We start from the raw sequence: 15,807 nt of genomic DNA on the forward strand, positions 1-15,807 counted from the left end.
TAAGCATACGCCACATTGAATTTCTGCCACGTTGCACACATCACTAAATTCCACCGCATGTGGGATTTCGTTTATACCAAGGTCCAACTCACTGGTGCTCACTAGGTATACAGGTACTTATGCCTTTGCTCTTGATGAAGGGGCACTGATGCGTAGCGAAATTGACCATACGAGTCCTCCATGTGGCCCCATTACTTATCCGTGCCGGAATGTCACCCGCTTGATGGTGCCCTTGATCCTTGATGTGATCACTAGTATTTTCCTACGGCCCGTCATCCTTAGAATAGCTCTTGACGGCGAAAATGCGTATTACCGTTCTGGTGAGCTTATATACAAGTAAGTGATTCATTCCAAATCTGACTCGTATTACTCATATTATATCTTTCTTTACCGCCGTCGACTCAGGTCGGCTCAAGTGACGTCCACAGGATGGAAGATACTCTGCACGACTCCCCCTCGACAGGCACTTCTTTGAAGGAGGAGATCGACCATATTAATAATACGGAAATCTCAGATGATGAGAAAGCTCACCTTGAAGGGACTGTCTGGAGGAAGTTAGACAGATGGGTGCTGCCAGTCTGCACTATCTTCTATCTCCTCTCTTTCCTTGTGAGTGATGCTCTGGTATCAATCATGATGTCACACATATGGATCGGATTTGCGTTTAAACAGGACCGGAGTAATATCGCAAATGCTCGAGTCGCTGGGATGCAGACTAGTCTCAAAATGTCCAACTACCAGGTAGATCTCCGTCATCTCGTATTTAGTGTATCCTGCTCTGATACCTGATACCTTTTCAGTACAGTATTGCTCTGACCATGACATATGTGTAAGCTCGCAATCTTCGCAATTCAACATCCTTTGACCTTGGGCACTGTCCAGACCGTACATCGCAGCAGAATTCCCTTCGAACTTGCTGTTGAAGGCAAGTATTGTCTTTGATTTTCTACACACGACTGACGGTAACCCAAAACAGTATGTGGGACCACAGTGGATGCTGCCAGCCATGGTCACTATATGGGGTCTTGTGGCAACCATGCAAGGTTAGTCTGATTGTCGTAGTATTCCAAGGTGCCGCAGCTAATACATTGATTATTCCAGGTATCGTGAAGAGTTACTCGGGCCTACTTGCTTGTCGATTCTTCTTGGGTCTCATGGAAGGTACCATAATTTGCTGCGTCAAATATTGTAGACCTGCTTAACTATCATATTAGGCGGTCTATTCCCTGGTCTTGTGCTCTATATGTCGTTCTTCTATCCCAGAGAGAGATTGCAAATCAGGTTTGTCATGCGGCTCCTTCACTTGTCCGAAAACATTTAATTCTAGTGTCTCCGTAGGATTGCCACGTTCTTTGCTTCCGCATCGCTCTCTGGTGCCTTCTCTGGTCTGCTGGCAGCTGGCATCATGAATATCGACGGGAGAGGTGGGAGGCCTGGTTGGGCTTGGATTTTCATTATCGTTAGTAGCCTCTCTTCTTTGTTCCGTCACCAGGCAGTTCATCATCCAAATAGGAGGGAATTTTTACGTTGTTGTTTGGATGTATATCCTTCTTTGTCCTTCCCAGCTCCCCGACTACCGCGGCCTTTTTATCTGAGAAGGAGCGCAACTATGTGGTTTCTAGACTGAAGGCAGACGGCGCTCTTGCTGGCGACGACAAGAATGATCGATTCAGCTGGACTGAGGTAATTCGGTGCTGTCAGTCAGTTCACGTCTGGATGTTGGCGCCTGTCCTGTTTTTCCTCGGTAAGTATACGTTGCTGGGGTTAGGTATATCTAAGTGAATTTTGCTTCAGGTACGACCTTGTATGGCCTTGCATAGTAGGTCCACGGTGATTGTCTGCCAAGTCTATGAAAACTAATGCGCACTTTCTCTCTAGCTTTGAGCCCTCAATCGTCGCTGGCCTCGGTTACACTGGTAATAAAGCCCAGCTGATGAGTGCGCCGCCCTTCGCAGTGGCGTTTGTAGGTCAGTCATTTCCTACCTCGAGTCCTGATTATGACGCTAACTGCTATTTTTTCAGTCTCAATGATCAGTGCGGCGATCTCGGATCGGTATGGATGTCGTGGCTTCATGCTTATCTTCTTCTCGCTTTGTAATCTTATCGGATTCGTCATATTCCATGGTGCGTTTTGCCAGGGCTCGTCTTGGCACACTATCTTATGATTGGCAGCGAGCAAATCAAATCACATTCGTTATGGATCTCTCTTCTTAACCGTTAGTGGCAACTACTGTGGCGCTCCGCCAGTCATCACATGGGTTGCAAATAACAGCGCGCCACATGTCAGACGAGCAACTTCTGTCGCTATTGCTTTCATCATGACCAACGCGGGCGGCATCCTGGCCACCTGGCTCTTAGGCTCCTTGTCTCCCGCACCCAACTATACAAAAGCTACCGTCACCTTCATTATCATGTCAGCTGGCATGGTGGTACTCTCCAGTGTTAACCTTGCGTATCTATGGCACCAAAACCGCCTGAAGGCACAAAGGCGGCAACTTGTGGCCCCAGAGGACGAACCCGAGGATCTGGGTGATAAAAGCGCATGGTTTGTCTATAACTTGTAGAATACCTGCTGAAAAAGGACGGACTATTTAAGATCAGGACGTATGTGTACACTTAGTTACGAATACAACTATTCCCCATTCTTTGTTAGAGGTTGATACTTATGGTATTTTGGCCTTCGTCATCGAACATTTGATTTGCACTCAAATTGTCCTGACTACGTGTACATAATATACCCACCGCGTCGTAGACCTTCTCGTTGTCGTCTATCATCATGTCGTAGTAAAGATACCCATACATACACATCGTTTTCAACATGATTGCTCACGCGATGGTTAGGAACAAAAATGTACTAAGCCAAGGGATCACTGAGCAAAAGGTGACAAAAGAATCTGCCCCAGTGAGGCTCGAACTCACGACCTTCCGATTGCGCTTAACAGTCGGACGCTGTAACCAACTCAGCCATGGGGCAGTTATTATTCATTTCCCGCTGGATCGTATGACACACCACGCCCTCTGCTTTAATGATTCATCGTGAAAACTACCGGAAGTCCATCATATCATAAGTATCGTTCATCCTAATTCTCTCCACGTCCTAGCTTATCCAACGAGCGAATGCCCTGCTCAAACCACTCTTCTCTCGATATCCAGAACTCTGAGCGGTTCTTCATGATGTCGGCGAGGACAGCACCGCCTAGGAACACCATGTGTTTCCGACGGGGAGGGTCTTCGATACGGATTTTGAATTTCTGGGAGAGGGTTAGTGGTAAGCGCGAGAAGTGGGAAAGGGGTACGCAAGAAGTGGGAAAGACGCACGTTCAATCGCGTGGGATCGCCATTCAGTACACGCGTGAGGTACAGTTGTTTCATTTCTTTCTCGAGCCTGCTTGGGAGGCCTGGGTACATGCTTGAACCTCCTGAAAGGACAATGTGCTTGTACAGTTCCGTTCGGGTATCAACTGCTGCGTTTTGGATGGTTTGGAAGAGCATCTCTGGAAAGGGGTGAGACGGGTGTTGTGGAGTGGAGTGGGAGTCAGGAGAAGGTTTCACCTGCTACACCAGGCTGATCGATATCAACAAGATGCGGTTGGAACATGCATTCTGGAGCTTCGAAGCGCTCTGAGCCCACTTTAATCATTCGACCATCGGGAAGCTGGAGTAAATGGGCTTTAGCAATACGACAACGGACAACAGAGTGGAAATACCGTGTAACTCTCTACAAGCACTGTCGTCTCTTCTGACAATTTCTGGTCGGAATCAAGATCGTAGCTGTAGTCCACCGTTCAATCGCGTAAAACCATAGGAACCATCGAAGAGTTCACCTCACATAGCAAAGTTTCTCTTTGATCTCACGCACGGTCTCGAAATCGGCAGTACGGTTGAATGCATAACCGCGCATGAGTAGTAGTTTGATCAAGTACCGCGTGACATCTCGACCTGCGATATCCAATCGTCGGGTAAGATGAGGAAGGGCAAATCCGTCGTATACCGGTACGATATGCGTCACTCCATCACCCGAGTCGACGACTACTCCCGTTGTCAAGCCTGGCCACCCAATCGATAATCAGACCCTCAATTATCACACAGACTGATCTCACCTTGCGCATACAGCGTCAACACAGCCTGAATCGCCACATACACCCCCTGGAAGCCATATTCCTCAAACATCACTTGCACCATCCTCTGCCGGTTGACTTTAGGGTTCATGGGTGGCTCCGTAAGCAGCACTTTGCGTCCCCGCGGGTCAACCTTGAGCTTCTCGTCGAATGTATAATCCCAGAGGTGTTTCATATCCTCCCAATTCCGTACTATACCATGCTCCATAGGTTGCGTGACTTGGAGGTAGTTGCGGTTTTCGGCGGCTTCGTCGCCCACCATGATGTCTTTGATCACTGCGGAGCCCACGCGCTCCTCTGCGCGCAGGATGGGGCGACCTACGACGGAGGGGAATACTAGATGATGTGATTAATTAGCTTGGTGTATATGCTTTGGTGGTGGAATGAACGTACCATGCTCTGGGAAGTTCGATCCAGCGTAGCCTACTTTGACGAACTGCGGGAAAGATTGAGACGAGGGCGTCAAGGACAGCTTAATCGACTTACACCCGTTCCGTTGTCGACTACGAGTGGGGGTTCTGAGTCCATTTGATTCGGATTCTGGAATAGTGCACGAAATGTAGATACAGTCTGTGATCACGGTCGCAGTGTATAGATATGTATGTCACTGATCTTGTCTCACCGTACTACTTTAGCGGGCAACGGCTGTGTCCGACTCATGTAATAAGTAGCTAGCAAAGCAACTTTCAAAAGCAATTCAAAAGTCACAGCTCAGCTCATTTCACGTTCTGTGATTCACTATTATGCAATAAATTACAGGGTGTTGAATAAAGTCCGAGTATCTAAAGTCTCAAGATATAGAGGTTGATACTATCAGCGCCTGGTCAACCGTTGAACTTGTGTCATCGCATATCCTGCACCTGTCTCCGACCGCCTTATTCGTCGTCGACGCCACCTCCAATATACAAGAGTCCCTGCAATTAATATAGCCAAGAAGCCAAGCACCCCGCCCAAAGTCCCACCAATAATGGTGCCTGTGCGCTGGCTTGCATTCGATTTCGCTGTGCTCGTCGAGGAGGGCGATAAACTCGGAGGGAAACTTGACGTGGGTAATGATAGTGTTGGGAGATAAGAGGAACTCGCCGCACTATTATACATATGAATGGATCGGGATATTTGGGGCGCTAGTTCTTACCTGCTATTTGTGACATTGAGAGTAATTGACTCGACATCAAAGCGAGTGGGAGACGGCCCCTGCAGAAATGTGACACCTAATGTGGTCGTCTGCGTCTCAGGGAGGTTTTCGGCGATGATAAGGCCGACGCTAGTATTGACCTGACGGGTAATGCTAACGCCGTTTGGGTCAGCAGTCAGCGAAACATTGACGGTCGCGTTGGAGAAAGGAGAGGTGCGTAGATACAGCGCTGATGCTGCTCAGCATGAGCGCGCTGCCATATTGATTGAATTAAATGCGATGTACCTCGAAAGGTCAAAAACATCTGGGGTGGGGTGTTCCCAGTTTGCGGTATTGGGCCCATTGTACCAGTAGCAACTGCTGCCGTTCCATTAATGTTAGGAATATCGATGTATGTTTGCCTTGGTATACAGGTTAACTCGACAAGAACCAGTTCTTGGCAAGCGTCAAGCACTCACCATGCACTCAGGCATCCCGTCTCGGCGGCTGAAGCGTTGCATAATTGGGGGATGTACACAATATCTGGATTGGTGCTCTCAAGGACGACCTGCTGTTGAGCACGAAGTACCAGAGTCAAAGTGCTAAGCAGATAAAGACAGAGAAATAACCGAGAAAGACAGTCTGGCATCCGATTTCAGGGAGTGTTTGAAAAAAAGATTAATAAAGGCGCCTTTCGTTGCTTATGACGAAATTATTTGATCTGCCAGCTGGATGCCCTGTGGGTGATCAGGGAATGAGGAAGCTTCAGATTAGAAACCGGAAATACTATGGAACCTAACCTCGTTACCACTGAGATATGCCAAGTTGAGCAGGACTTCTGAGATCGACGTTCATAATCAAGAGAGAGGCGCTCACTGAGAGGTAGGCAAGGCGCACCACACTACAAGCAACTGGGTCCATAATTTTTGAGCTTGGACACGCGGTGGCCGCTGCAGCGGCCGCCATCCGAATAATTGAAAGACCTTGTGACCACCATTGGGTGGCGCGGACTTAATGTCAAGCCCACTGGGCGGCACCGTAAGAGACCGTGAGGCACTATATGCTATCAGTCGATTCATATAGGGCCAGTTGATGTAACTTTATGGAGCTTCGTTCAGAACTTTCAGACTCAGTCACTTGTCAGTCACAGTCTGTGACTGTGCGTGACATTGTGACTACAATGAAGTGACAACGTTTTCGTCCCTTGTATCCTACAGCGCTCGTCTCCAACAACTAGCTGCTGCTCGCCGTCATTCATTGTCTGGGGTTTATAACTCGTTCATTCCTTAAATCTTTCGCTCTTTACTCAAAATAAACAGAAAACGTGGTTAAAACCAATACTAATCATGTTTGCACACCGTGGCCAATTGGGAAGACGCTTGTCCAATAAGCGCATGCACCTGGCTGCTCGATTCAGCCCAAATCTTCCTTCAGAAACTATATTGACTAGTTCTAGTAGTGCTCCTACCTCAGATTTGAAGTCTGCAAGTGAGTTTCATCAATTACAGCACTTGCAATGTCAGTGAGCTAACGAATATCCAGCACCTACCGTTACTTCGGCTCCCGCGACAACCCCCACCTCCACCTCCGCCTCCGCCTCCACAACCCCTAGTACATCTACCCAGCCATCCTCGGCTTCTACCATCCCCACCACTTCGTCCTCTTCGACCACATCTTCTTCGACCACATCCTCGAGCACCCTCACCACCTCCAGCATTTCTACCTCATCTACATCTTCAATTCTAGCCCCCCAAACCGTGCTGTCTACTACGGTCGGTGTCTGACCTTCCTACAAATATACATTATTGACAGTCTGGTAGACCCCCATAGCGGCCGTGACTGTGCACACTACCGCCGTCACCACAGGACCAACTAGTATGACCCTTGGTACCGGAACTATCACATCTGCAACTCCTTCCGCAACTTCTAGCTCCTCCGGCTCCGTCAATACTACTGCCCTAGTAGGTGGCATTGCTGGCTCTTTGCTCGGTTTGGCTGTCCTAGGTTACCTGATCATGTTTTGCATTGTATGTCATTTTCTTGAATATTGGGTTCCGTCTTCTCAATTTCAATTATAGCGGCGCAAACGCAAGACGGATGAAGAAGAATGGAGTGCTGCAGCCTTCAAGCGTCAGTCTGCCATCCTTGTGGACGACCCAGAACCGCAACCACCTTATAACCCTCGCCCACCAACCATGATCGAACGTCACAATGCATCCCCTGCATTAGCCGCTCAACGCAGCTATCAGAACTATTATGGTGGTTATGGTCAACAAGCTGCGTACGGGTCTCCTGAAAATATGCATGCTGGCTCTCCTCCCCCGACGCAGCCGCATGTTCAGATGGCAATGGGATATGCCCCTCACGATGACCACAGCCAGCTCGCTAGGCAACCGTCCAATGCAACATATTTGTCTCGTCAACCAGCCACTGCAGGATACGACGATCCTCAGGCTCACTATGTTAATCTCAATCGTTCCAGTGTAACTCCGTTCCAAGCGGCACAATATGCCGATATATCTCGTCAACTCGGCGGTGACGTTATGTCTCCATCCAAGCCTGTGGATGCTACTCCCCTGCCTAGCCCCTTCGACGACGAAGTGGAAGAAACCTACCCCACGCATGATGCTGCGCCTCGTGCACTTTCTCCCGCTCACGTTGCTGATTCACATGCCGCCGCCAGCACGGCGTCCGCACATGAGCCGGCCCCAGCGTCTCGCGGGCGAGAGATCACCAATGCTAAGCGGCCCGATACCGTATACACCATGTACGATGAAGGCGATGCTTATGATGGCATCTAAGCGCTAGCGCAACTCAACCGCTTTCTATTTATTTATCTTCCTGCTTTTCCGGTCGTCGAACTGTACCGTCACCCCGTCATCTGTCACTTAGCTTGTCTTATCGTTGCCTTTTAGCTCCTTTATGTTTCTCTGTGCATGCTGGCCTGCCATTGTTTACGTGATTGTCAGACTTGACCGTCTTGTCCCGAACATGTCACGTACACACCTTTACCCTTCCGCGCTGTCCGACTACCCTGCGCCACCTTTCACTCTTCTTGTGAAGGATCATTCAATGCTTGAATGTGCTTTTACTCGCCAGTTAACGAGCCTCTCCTCGTCGATACCTATTTGAAGTTTCTTACTACAGTACTGCTCACCGCGAGCTTTTCTGGATTTTGGCGCTTGTATCGCTATTATTATGAATTGATTTTATCTCGACGCCGTGAGACGTTTATTGTGCAAGCGCCCTGCAGTTCTAATTCAAAATAATTTTTCAGTGATGACATACCGCGTCTATATCTGAAATAGAAGTTCTTCGCAGGTCAAGTATATGAAAACACGTCCAACTCAGTCTCTACCTGAGTTTGTTCCCGGCCGATTCAAGCGCTGCCGTAAGTTATACCCCATACCAGTGATACTTAAGTACCACAGGCAGACACCTCTGACGGTTAGTCTGTCGTAAAGTTTTCAGGGTGACCCTCACCAATTTGTGTACACCTAGCGACACCCCCAGACTGTGGTGACTGCCAGTGGTCTCAGCATATTTCTCAGCCGGTTTGTGGCTCCCGGGCAACAATGATGACTGTTCGCTCTCAGCGTCCGCCAAGGTTCTGCCATCGTTTCGTCCGAAAGGTCGATTTTCCCTACTCTCATATCTAATATATTACGTCGTTTTCGATGACATTGCCAGTGAAAGTTGGAATGCTGGTGTGTCTGTGCACCCTATTAAAGCACACCGAGTCTTATATCTCGACATCGGGTCTTTTGGCATCACCAGTCAGTTGTCGTTAGATCCTGCCGTTATACTGCATGCTCCAAGCTATGTCTCTACTAACCTCCAAATTCATGGAAGCCCTCTGGGTGCGGAAGTAGGTCTATCTATCGCACAAGATCCTTGTCTTTTCACCTTGTCTTCTAGATCATTCTCCGCAGCTGGCCACACATCACTAGTCTATGACTATCTTCTGACTCTTCAAGATGAAGTAAGTTTGTCGCTTGACATGCATGATATTGAAAGCATACCCCCGACTGCAGATCCGTTACATCTGGAATGCCCCCTGGACGGTCGTTAAAGCTTAAAGTCTTGTTTCTTTTAAACCGATATGGAAATCTTATTGGGCAAACATTCATCCAGCTGGAAGAGGCCGGTCTTCTCATACATGGCTCTCAAGTGGTATGTTGCATTTTCACGAGTAGACATCCACTAAATGACGGATTTCGATGTGCTAGTTCTGCCAACGCTTCGCAGTTCTCAGCACTTGCGTTATGTTTCTATCCACAGAATCGATTCATAGTGCGTACATCCAGTTGATGATTGTTGGACGTACTAAGGGGTTTGCTTCAGTACTTGTGCTCTTGTGTGTGTGGGCCATCTGGGGAACTCGGAAGACCGCGACAAAGATCCTCATCTTGAGCTACATGTCATATGTCCTTTCAATGTTGGGCGTATCAGTGTACGGGATAAACAACGGTCATAGTAAGTCGCATTGTTGCTTTTTTCATGTTATTCACTAGAATGGTTGCGCTCGGGTAGTTCTATTTCCATATCTCGACGTGATTCAGACTTGCGTGGCAGTAATGCCAAGTATGTGATTGTCATTTTGTTCCTCCAGCGTATTAATGGTCCGCCAGTTCAAAGACTATGTTGGTTAGTTATGTATTTGATGGATTGATGGACATCTCAATACTGATATTAGAACTCTAGTGGTTGGTTTATCTCGGAAGGTTAGGATGTTCTATCCCGCGTTCATTGTGCCTTCTGAAGACCATCATCATTGAGCTTTGTTCTCGATACAATACTCTTTGTCTTGACATTGCGAAGTCTCAGGAGATACTCTAGGGAATTTCAGAGTCTTTATCCCTCTCATCTCCTCCATGTGCTCTTTCGAGATGGTGAGCATGCTCTCTGGAGGGCCTCATCTGCAACTGACTACAATTACATAGCAATCATATTTTTTATTGTGAGTATAGAAACCGGTATATTTAATCATTACTGACAACAAGCACAGGTTAGCATTTTCAGTAATTTATTGACCATTGCCTCGTGGTGAGACTCGCTCAAAATATTCATTCATTCCATCTGCTTGTATTATTATGGTTCCGAGTCAGGACTGCATATTCGGACGTCAGTCTTACTTATTCACAGTGGAATGTTCCTATTCCTGACTGGTACGAGACAATTTATAGAGTCCAAAATACTTCCTTGGTAAAGGGTGCGTCATCGATGTGACCTCATCATATTTGGTGAATTCAATGCATGTAGGTTCGCGAGTCCCTTGCTTTCAGTAGCCGATCCCGATCAGTGCCTGGTCCTGAACCTGAGAGGCCTCACAACGCGTACCTATTCGACCCGCGAGCTCAGTCGTGAAGTGGACCGGCAACTCGAGGCATTTGCTGACGCGGACTCTGCATGTGGAGGCGACATGAATGACCTGGAAGGTGAGCGAGATTAAGTGAGCGTCAAGAAATAAAGATAAAGTCGTTCGCCGTTGGTAACCATCTGTTATAGGATGTCGTTCTGCATTAAAATATCTAGAAGTCGATTGAACGTTGCCGACATTCATGCTCGCTTCTGTTTCCACAGTTTTCTTTGCATTTCCCTTGTCCCACAGTGCTAGGGTCTCTAAAATCCTGCATTTCGTTTACACGTACGCCCCCGCCGTTCTAATGTAAAATGATTTTTCAGTGGTGACGTACTACGTCTATATCTGACATAGAAGAAGCTCCTCATAGGTCAAGTGTACAAAAACAAGTACAACTCTACTTGAGTCTGTTCCCTCGCCGATTCAAGCGCTGCCGTAAGTCATACCCCATACACCTCCGACAGCTTGCCCAGTCTCCAGTTACTGACCCATAGCCATGCAGACGTATGTCAGTCGGTATGCCTATCGGCTAGCCTGTCGCATATCATAACGTCTTCAGGGTGACCCTCGCCAAGTTACGCATTCTCGGTAGTCCCCTTGAGCTGACCTAAGTGACAAAGATATGACAGTCTGCGATACCGAGTCGACACTGGCCACTGCCAGTGGTCTCAGGATCCATCCGCCAATATATGCGTTCCTGGTGACAGTGGAGTGGAGACTACTCTCTGTCTCCTCTCACCAGGGTTCTGCCATCGTTGCGCCAAGTTTAAACCTCCTTTCTCCGCCGCACGACTGCCATTGTCTATGTCATAATTCATTGCCAGTGAAAGTCGGAATGCTTGTGTGCCCTATTAAAGCACGCTGAGCCTTAGATCTCAGCAGTGGGTCTTTTGGAATCAGTACCCAGTTGTCGCTAGATTTGTCCTGCCGCTTATACTGCATCTACCAGGCTATGTCTCTGACCCCCCAATTCATGGAAGGTCTCTGGCTGCGGAAGTAGGTCTATCGATTGCACGGAATCCTTGTCTTCTCACCTCCTCATCTAGATCATTCTCCGCGGCTGGCCATACATTACTAGTCTACGACTATCTTCTGACTCTTCAAGATGAAGTCAGTTTGTCGCCTGCTAATATGCATGATATTGAAAACATACCCTTGGCTGCAGATCCGTTACATCTGGAATGCCCCATGGACGGTCGTTAAAGTCTTGTTTCTTCTCAACCGATATGTAAATCTTATCGGGCAGACTTTTATCCGACTGGAAGAGGCCGGTCTCCTCGCTCATAATTCTCAAGAGGTATGTTGTAGTTTCACGAGTAGACATCCACTGAGAGACGGGTTTCCATGTGCTAGTTCTGCCAAAGCTTCGCAATTTTCACTACTTGCTTTATGTATCTATCCACAGAGTCGATTCATAGTGCGTACATCCAGTTGATAGTTGTTGCATGTGCTGAGAGCTTTTACTCAGTTCTTGTGCTGATGCGTGCGTGGGCCATCTGGGGAACTCGGAGGATCGTGACAAAGATCCTCATCTGGAGCTACATTTCCTATGTCCTCATGCTGTTGATCGGTTCGGCACGCAGTATGAACGCCAGTCATTGTAGGTCGCCCTCACTGTTTTTTTTGTATTGTCATTCGCTAGAATCGTTGTGCTCGGGTAGTTTTATTTCCGCAACTTGACGTGACCCAGATTTGCGTGACGGCAATGCCAAGTACGTGGTTATCATTTCGCTCCTTCAGCGTATTAATCGTCCGCCACTTCAAAGAATATGTGGTTAGTTGACAGCTATATGTTTGATGTATTGACGGGCATATCATTGCTGATATTTAAACTCTAGTGGTTGGTTTATTTTGGAAGGTTAGAATGTTCTGTTCCGTGTTCATTGTGTCTACTGAAGACCATCAAGCTTTGTTCTTGATACAGCACTATTTGTCTTGACGATGCGAAGCCTCCGCAAATACTCTAGGGAATTTCAGTTTCTCTACTCCTCTCATCTCCTTCATGTGCTCTTTCGAGACGGTGAGCATGCTCTCTGGAGGGTTTCATCTTCAACTGACCACAATTATATAGCAATGATATTTTTTATTGTGAGTATAGAATATTTGCATATGTATCACGTTACCGACAGCAAGAACAGGTTAGCATTTTTAGCAATGCATTAACCATCGCCTCATGGTGAGACTCGCTCAAAACATTCATTCATTTCGTCTGCTTATGATGTTATGGTTTAGGACTGCATATTCAGACGTCAGTCTTCCTTATTCATAGTGGACTACTGCTCTGACCGACTGACGCGAGACAATCCACAGAATCCAAAATATTTCCTTGGTAAAGGGTGCGTCGGCCATCAATGTGACCTCACCACATTCGGTGAATTTATTGCATGTAGGTTCGCGAGTCCATTACTTTCAGTGGCCGGTCAGCGCCTTGTCCTGAACCTGAGAGGTCTGAAAACACGTACCTATTCGACTCGCGAGCTCAGTCGTGAGGTTGACCGGCAACTCGAAGCATTTGCTGAAGCAGACTCTCCATGCAGAGACGACATGGGTGACACGGCAGGTGAGCATCAGGAAACAAAGTTGATTTCCGTTTGTAACCATTTTTATAGTAGGATGTCGTCCCGCATGAAAATGGCTGCATTCCTTCACTTCTTGATATTCATATCCAAGATTCGCTGTATCCTGAATCGCAGTGACTGTCCGACCCACTGTACTAGAATTGTATTATTATACTAATGGGTAGCTAGCGTGCCTTCAACAAAGTGCTCTTCTGCAGTGGTCTCATCCTGAATTTGACTATTGCCTCACATACCCACTGGCCCCTATCAGACCTCCCTCGAGATCGCATGTTTAATATTTAATCCCAGCGACAACCCGAGGCTTTGGTGTTCAACCTAGTTTTCAATTCCATGGATAATATTTATATCTTGTCATTTTGCATAAACATACATTTTGACGGTCTTGAATTGGTCCCGAACCCCTACATGAGACACACCCGCACCCGCACCCATCCCTTTCTTCGATTTTCACTAGGAGGTCAAGGTTTCTCATGCACTGTACGAAAATATGTCTCATTTCCTGTTCAATGGCACTCCCGCCAATGTGAGCGCTGCCATATTGACATTACCCATGCCACGCGGGCTAGCTTATCGTAACGTCTTCATGGCGACCCTCGATCCGCCAGCATGTGCACTCCTGGCGCCACTGTCACGACTGCTCTCAGTGTCCGGTTTTGCCAGGGTTGTACCATCGTTCCTGCCACGAGCACGTCAAGTTCGAACTTTGCTTCTCCACAACATATCTATTACGTTGTTGCCCATGTCATTTCTACATAGTGAAAATTGTAATGCGTGTGCGTCTGTAAACCCTATTAAAGTATACCAGCTCTGAGTTAGATCCTAGTTCCCGTCTGTTGACATTACCACTCTGTTGTTGTTAGATCTGTCCAACTGGAGTATACTGTTCGCTGCTCAGCTACCTACATATGGTTCTGTTCTCCACATTCATGGAAGACCTCTGGGTGCGGAAGTAGGTTTATCTATTGTGTGACATTCGTATCTTCTTACTCCATCATCTAAATCATTTTCCGCAGCTGGCCACACTTTGCTAGTCTATGACTATTTTCTAACTCTTGAAGATGAAGTGGGTTCGTTAGCTGATATGCATAGTGTTGAAAACGTACTTTTGGTTTCAGACTCGTCACATTTGGAACGCCCCCTGGACGGTTGTGAAAGCCGTCTTCCTCATTAACCGATATGGAAACCTTGTTGGGCAGACTTTCATCCGGCTGGAAGAGGCTGGTCTCCTAGCACGTAGTTCTCAAGCGGTATGTTGTAATCTCACAGCTAGACATTCATTGAGTGATAGATTCGAATGTGCCAGTTCTGCCGAAAATTCACATTTTTCGTGACTTACTTTATGATCCTGTCCACAGCATCCATTCGTAGTGCGTGGATCTAGTTGATAAATGATGCATGTTTTGAGAATTTTTACTCAGTACTTGTGCTCACGCGCGCATGGGCTATCTGTGGAACTCAGAAGCGCGCGATAAAGATCCTCGTCTGGAGCTACATGTCCTGCATCCTTATGCTGATAGGCGCGGCAACGTACAGTATGTACATCGATCATTGTAGGTCGCCTCGCTGCTTTTTTAAGTTTTGTTCGCTCAAATGGTTGCGATCGGGTAGTTCAGTATCTACAGCTCGAGGTGACCCAGATTTGCGTGGGGGAAATGCCAAGTATGTGATTATCATTTCGCCCCTACCGCGTATTAATAGTCAGCCACTTCAAAGATCATGCGGTTAGTTGGCAGCTATATTCGATGGATAATTGATTGACGGACAACTCATCGTTAATATTAAAATACTAGTGGTTGTCTTACTTCGGAAGGTCAGGATATTTGTTCTGTGTTCATCGTACCACCTGTGACCTGTTGAAGACTATCAAGCTTTGTTCTCGATGTAGTACTCTTTGCCTTGACAATGCGAAGTCTCCGGAGATACTCTAGGGAATTTCAGCGTCTCTATCCCTCTGATCTCCTGCGTCTACTCGTTCAAGATGGTGAGTATGCTCTCACGCATCTGGAGAACTTCATCTGCAACTGACTGTAATTGAATAGCAATCATGTTTTTCATTGTGAGCATAAACAATTGTACCATGGTACATTACCGACAAGAAGAACAGGTTGGTATTTTCAGTGATACCTTGATCCTCACCTCCTGGTGAGACTCGCTTAAACTCTTAACTTATTCCATCTGCTGATGATGCTATGGTTTAGGACCGTATACTCTAAGGTCAATCTTCCTTGGTCATACTTAGCGAACTTCATCTTTTCTTGACTGACACGAAACAATTTATAGAATCCAAAAAATTTCCTTGCTAGAGGGTGCGTCGGCCATCAATGTAACCTCATCACATTCGGTGACTTTATTGCATGTAGGTTCGCAAGTCCGTTACTTTCAGTGGCCGGCCAGCGCCTGGTCCTGAACCTGAGGAGTCTCAAAACGCGTACCTATTCGACACGCGAGCTCAGTCGTGAAGTGGACCGGCAACTCGAAGCATTTGCTGAAGCAAACTCCTTGCCATCTCGAGGCCGAAACAACACGGAAGGTGGGCAAGAACTTCTGGAGTGAGCTACCGGGACGCTTAGCGGCCGGAGCGGGAGACGCCGGGGTCTTCCACCCAACCACAGTGCCAGCTCGCTAGTACTTACG

The 15,807-nt window shown here is 47.3% G+C and overlaps 7 protein-coding genes and 1 non-coding gene across 8 annotated transcripts; 5 read left to right on the forward strand and 3 right to left on the reverse strand.

Moving 5' to 3' along the window:
• Positions 1-92: 92 nt before the first annotated feature.
• On the forward strand, positions 93-2,607 carry EDB91DRAFT_546136 (major facilitator superfamily domain-containing protein). Its single transcript, XM_041327667.1, has 14 exons — positions 93-336; positions 406-609; positions 673-741; positions 801-829; positions 883-925; positions 977-1,043; positions 1,102-1,161; positions 1,215-1,281; positions 1,339-1,459; positions 1,513-1,744; positions 1,795-1,819; positions 1,879-1,967; positions 2,023-2,124; positions 2,173-2,607. The coding sequence occupies exons 2-14, from the start codon at positions 430-432 to the stop codon at positions 2,562-2,564; spliced, it is 1,476 nt and encodes a 491-aa protein (XP_041175442.1). The 5' UTR covers positions 93-336; positions 406-429; the 3' UTR covers positions 2,565-2,607.
• A 287-nt stretch (positions 2,608-2,894) lies between these two features.
• Positions 2,895-2,974, reverse strand: EDB91DRAFT_t78. Its single transcript has one exon. It is a non-coding gene; the product is annotated as a tRNA-Asn (tRNA).
• On the reverse strand, positions 2,895-4,761 carry EDB91DRAFT_1143636 (actin actin-like protein). Its single transcript, XM_041319103.1, has 8 exons — positions 4,605-4,761; positions 4,512-4,554; positions 4,101-4,454; positions 3,825-4,047; positions 3,708-3,771; positions 3,553-3,655; positions 3,319-3,494; positions 2,895-3,251 (listed from the first exon to the last, which is right to left on the reverse strand). The coding sequence occupies exons 1-8, from the start codon at positions 4,644-4,646 to the stop codon at positions 3,081-3,083; spliced, it is 1,176 nt and encodes a 391-aa protein (XP_041175443.1). The 5' UTR covers positions 4,647-4,761; the 3' UTR covers positions 2,895-3,080.
• A 71-nt stretch (positions 4,762-4,832) lies between these two features.
• On the reverse strand, positions 4,833-5,971 carry EDB91DRAFT_1143638 (uncharacterized protein). Its single transcript, XM_041319104.1, has 4 exons — positions 5,712-5,971; positions 5,539-5,654; positions 5,254-5,488; positions 4,833-5,205 (listed from the first exon to the last, which is right to left on the reverse strand). The coding sequence occupies exons 1-4, from the start codon at positions 5,879-5,881 to the stop codon at positions 4,932-4,934; spliced, it is 795 nt and encodes a 264-aa protein (XP_041175444.1). The 5' UTR covers positions 5,882-5,971; the 3' UTR covers positions 4,833-4,931.
• A 1,276-nt stretch (positions 5,972-7,247) lies between these two features.
• On the forward strand, positions 7,248-8,033 carry EDB91DRAFT_1238167 (uncharacterized protein; the record flags this gene model as incomplete). The annotated part of the gene is made up of 2 exons (XM_041321677.1): positions 7,248-7,259; positions 7,311-8,033. 2 exons carry the CDS (start codon positions 7,248-7,250, stop codon positions 8,031-8,033), a joined length of 735 nt encoding a protein of 244 aa, XP_041175445.1.
• A 1,020-nt stretch (positions 8,034-9,053) lies between these two features.
• Positions 9,054-10,684, forward strand: EDB91DRAFT_1083565 (uncharacterized protein; the record flags this gene model as incomplete). The annotated part of the gene is made up of 12 exons (XM_041315637.1): positions 9,054-9,100; positions 9,151-9,214; positions 9,250-9,405; positions 9,462-9,525; positions 9,577-9,708; positions 9,747-9,816; positions 9,845-9,879; positions 10,054-10,124; positions 10,176-10,192; positions 10,341-10,356; positions 10,419-10,444; positions 10,495-10,684. 12 exons carry the CDS (start codon positions 9,054-9,056, stop codon positions 10,682-10,684), a joined length of 888 nt encoding a protein of 295 aa, XP_041175446.1.
• Positions 10,685-11,240: 556 nt separating this feature from the next.
• Positions 11,241-13,449, forward strand: EDB91DRAFT_546552 (uncharacterized protein). Its single transcript, XM_041327668.1, has 15 exons — positions 11,241-11,590; positions 11,641-11,704; positions 11,760-11,891; positions 11,948-12,011; positions 12,063-12,194; positions 12,256-12,306; positions 12,361-12,368; positions 12,433-12,452; positions 12,502-12,614; positions 12,666-12,682; positions 12,733-12,770; positions 12,827-12,842; positions 12,905-12,930; positions 12,985-13,154; positions 13,204-13,449. The coding sequence occupies exons 1-15, from the start codon at positions 11,547-11,549 to the stop codon at positions 13,221-13,223; spliced, it is 915 nt and encodes a 304-aa protein (XP_041175447.1). The 5' UTR covers positions 11,241-11,546; the 3' UTR covers positions 13,224-13,449.
• Positions 13,450-13,756: 307 nt separating this feature from the next.
• On the forward strand, positions 13,757-15,726 carry EDB91DRAFT_1083567 (uncharacterized protein; the record flags this gene model as incomplete). The annotated part of the gene is made up of 11 exons (XM_041315638.1): positions 13,757-13,946; positions 14,034-14,122; positions 14,289-14,420; positions 14,477-14,540; positions 14,592-14,705; positions 14,728-14,832; positions 15,059-15,154; positions 15,213-15,315; positions 15,372-15,387; positions 15,454-15,479; positions 15,534-15,726. The coding sequence occupies 11 exons, from the start codon at positions 13,757-13,759 to the stop codon at positions 15,724-15,726; spliced, it is 1,128 nt and encodes a 375-aa protein (XP_041175448.1).
• Positions 15,727-15,807: the final 81 nt, after the last annotated feature.

This window comes from Suillus paluster, assembly GCF_016628075.1.
Source record: "Suillus paluster strain FC165 chromosome Unknown EDB91scaffold_41, whole genome shotgun sequence".
In the NCBI taxonomy this organism is placed as follows: Eukaryota; Fungi; Basidiomycota; class Agaricomycetes; order Boletales; family Suillaceae; genus Suillus; species Suillus paluster.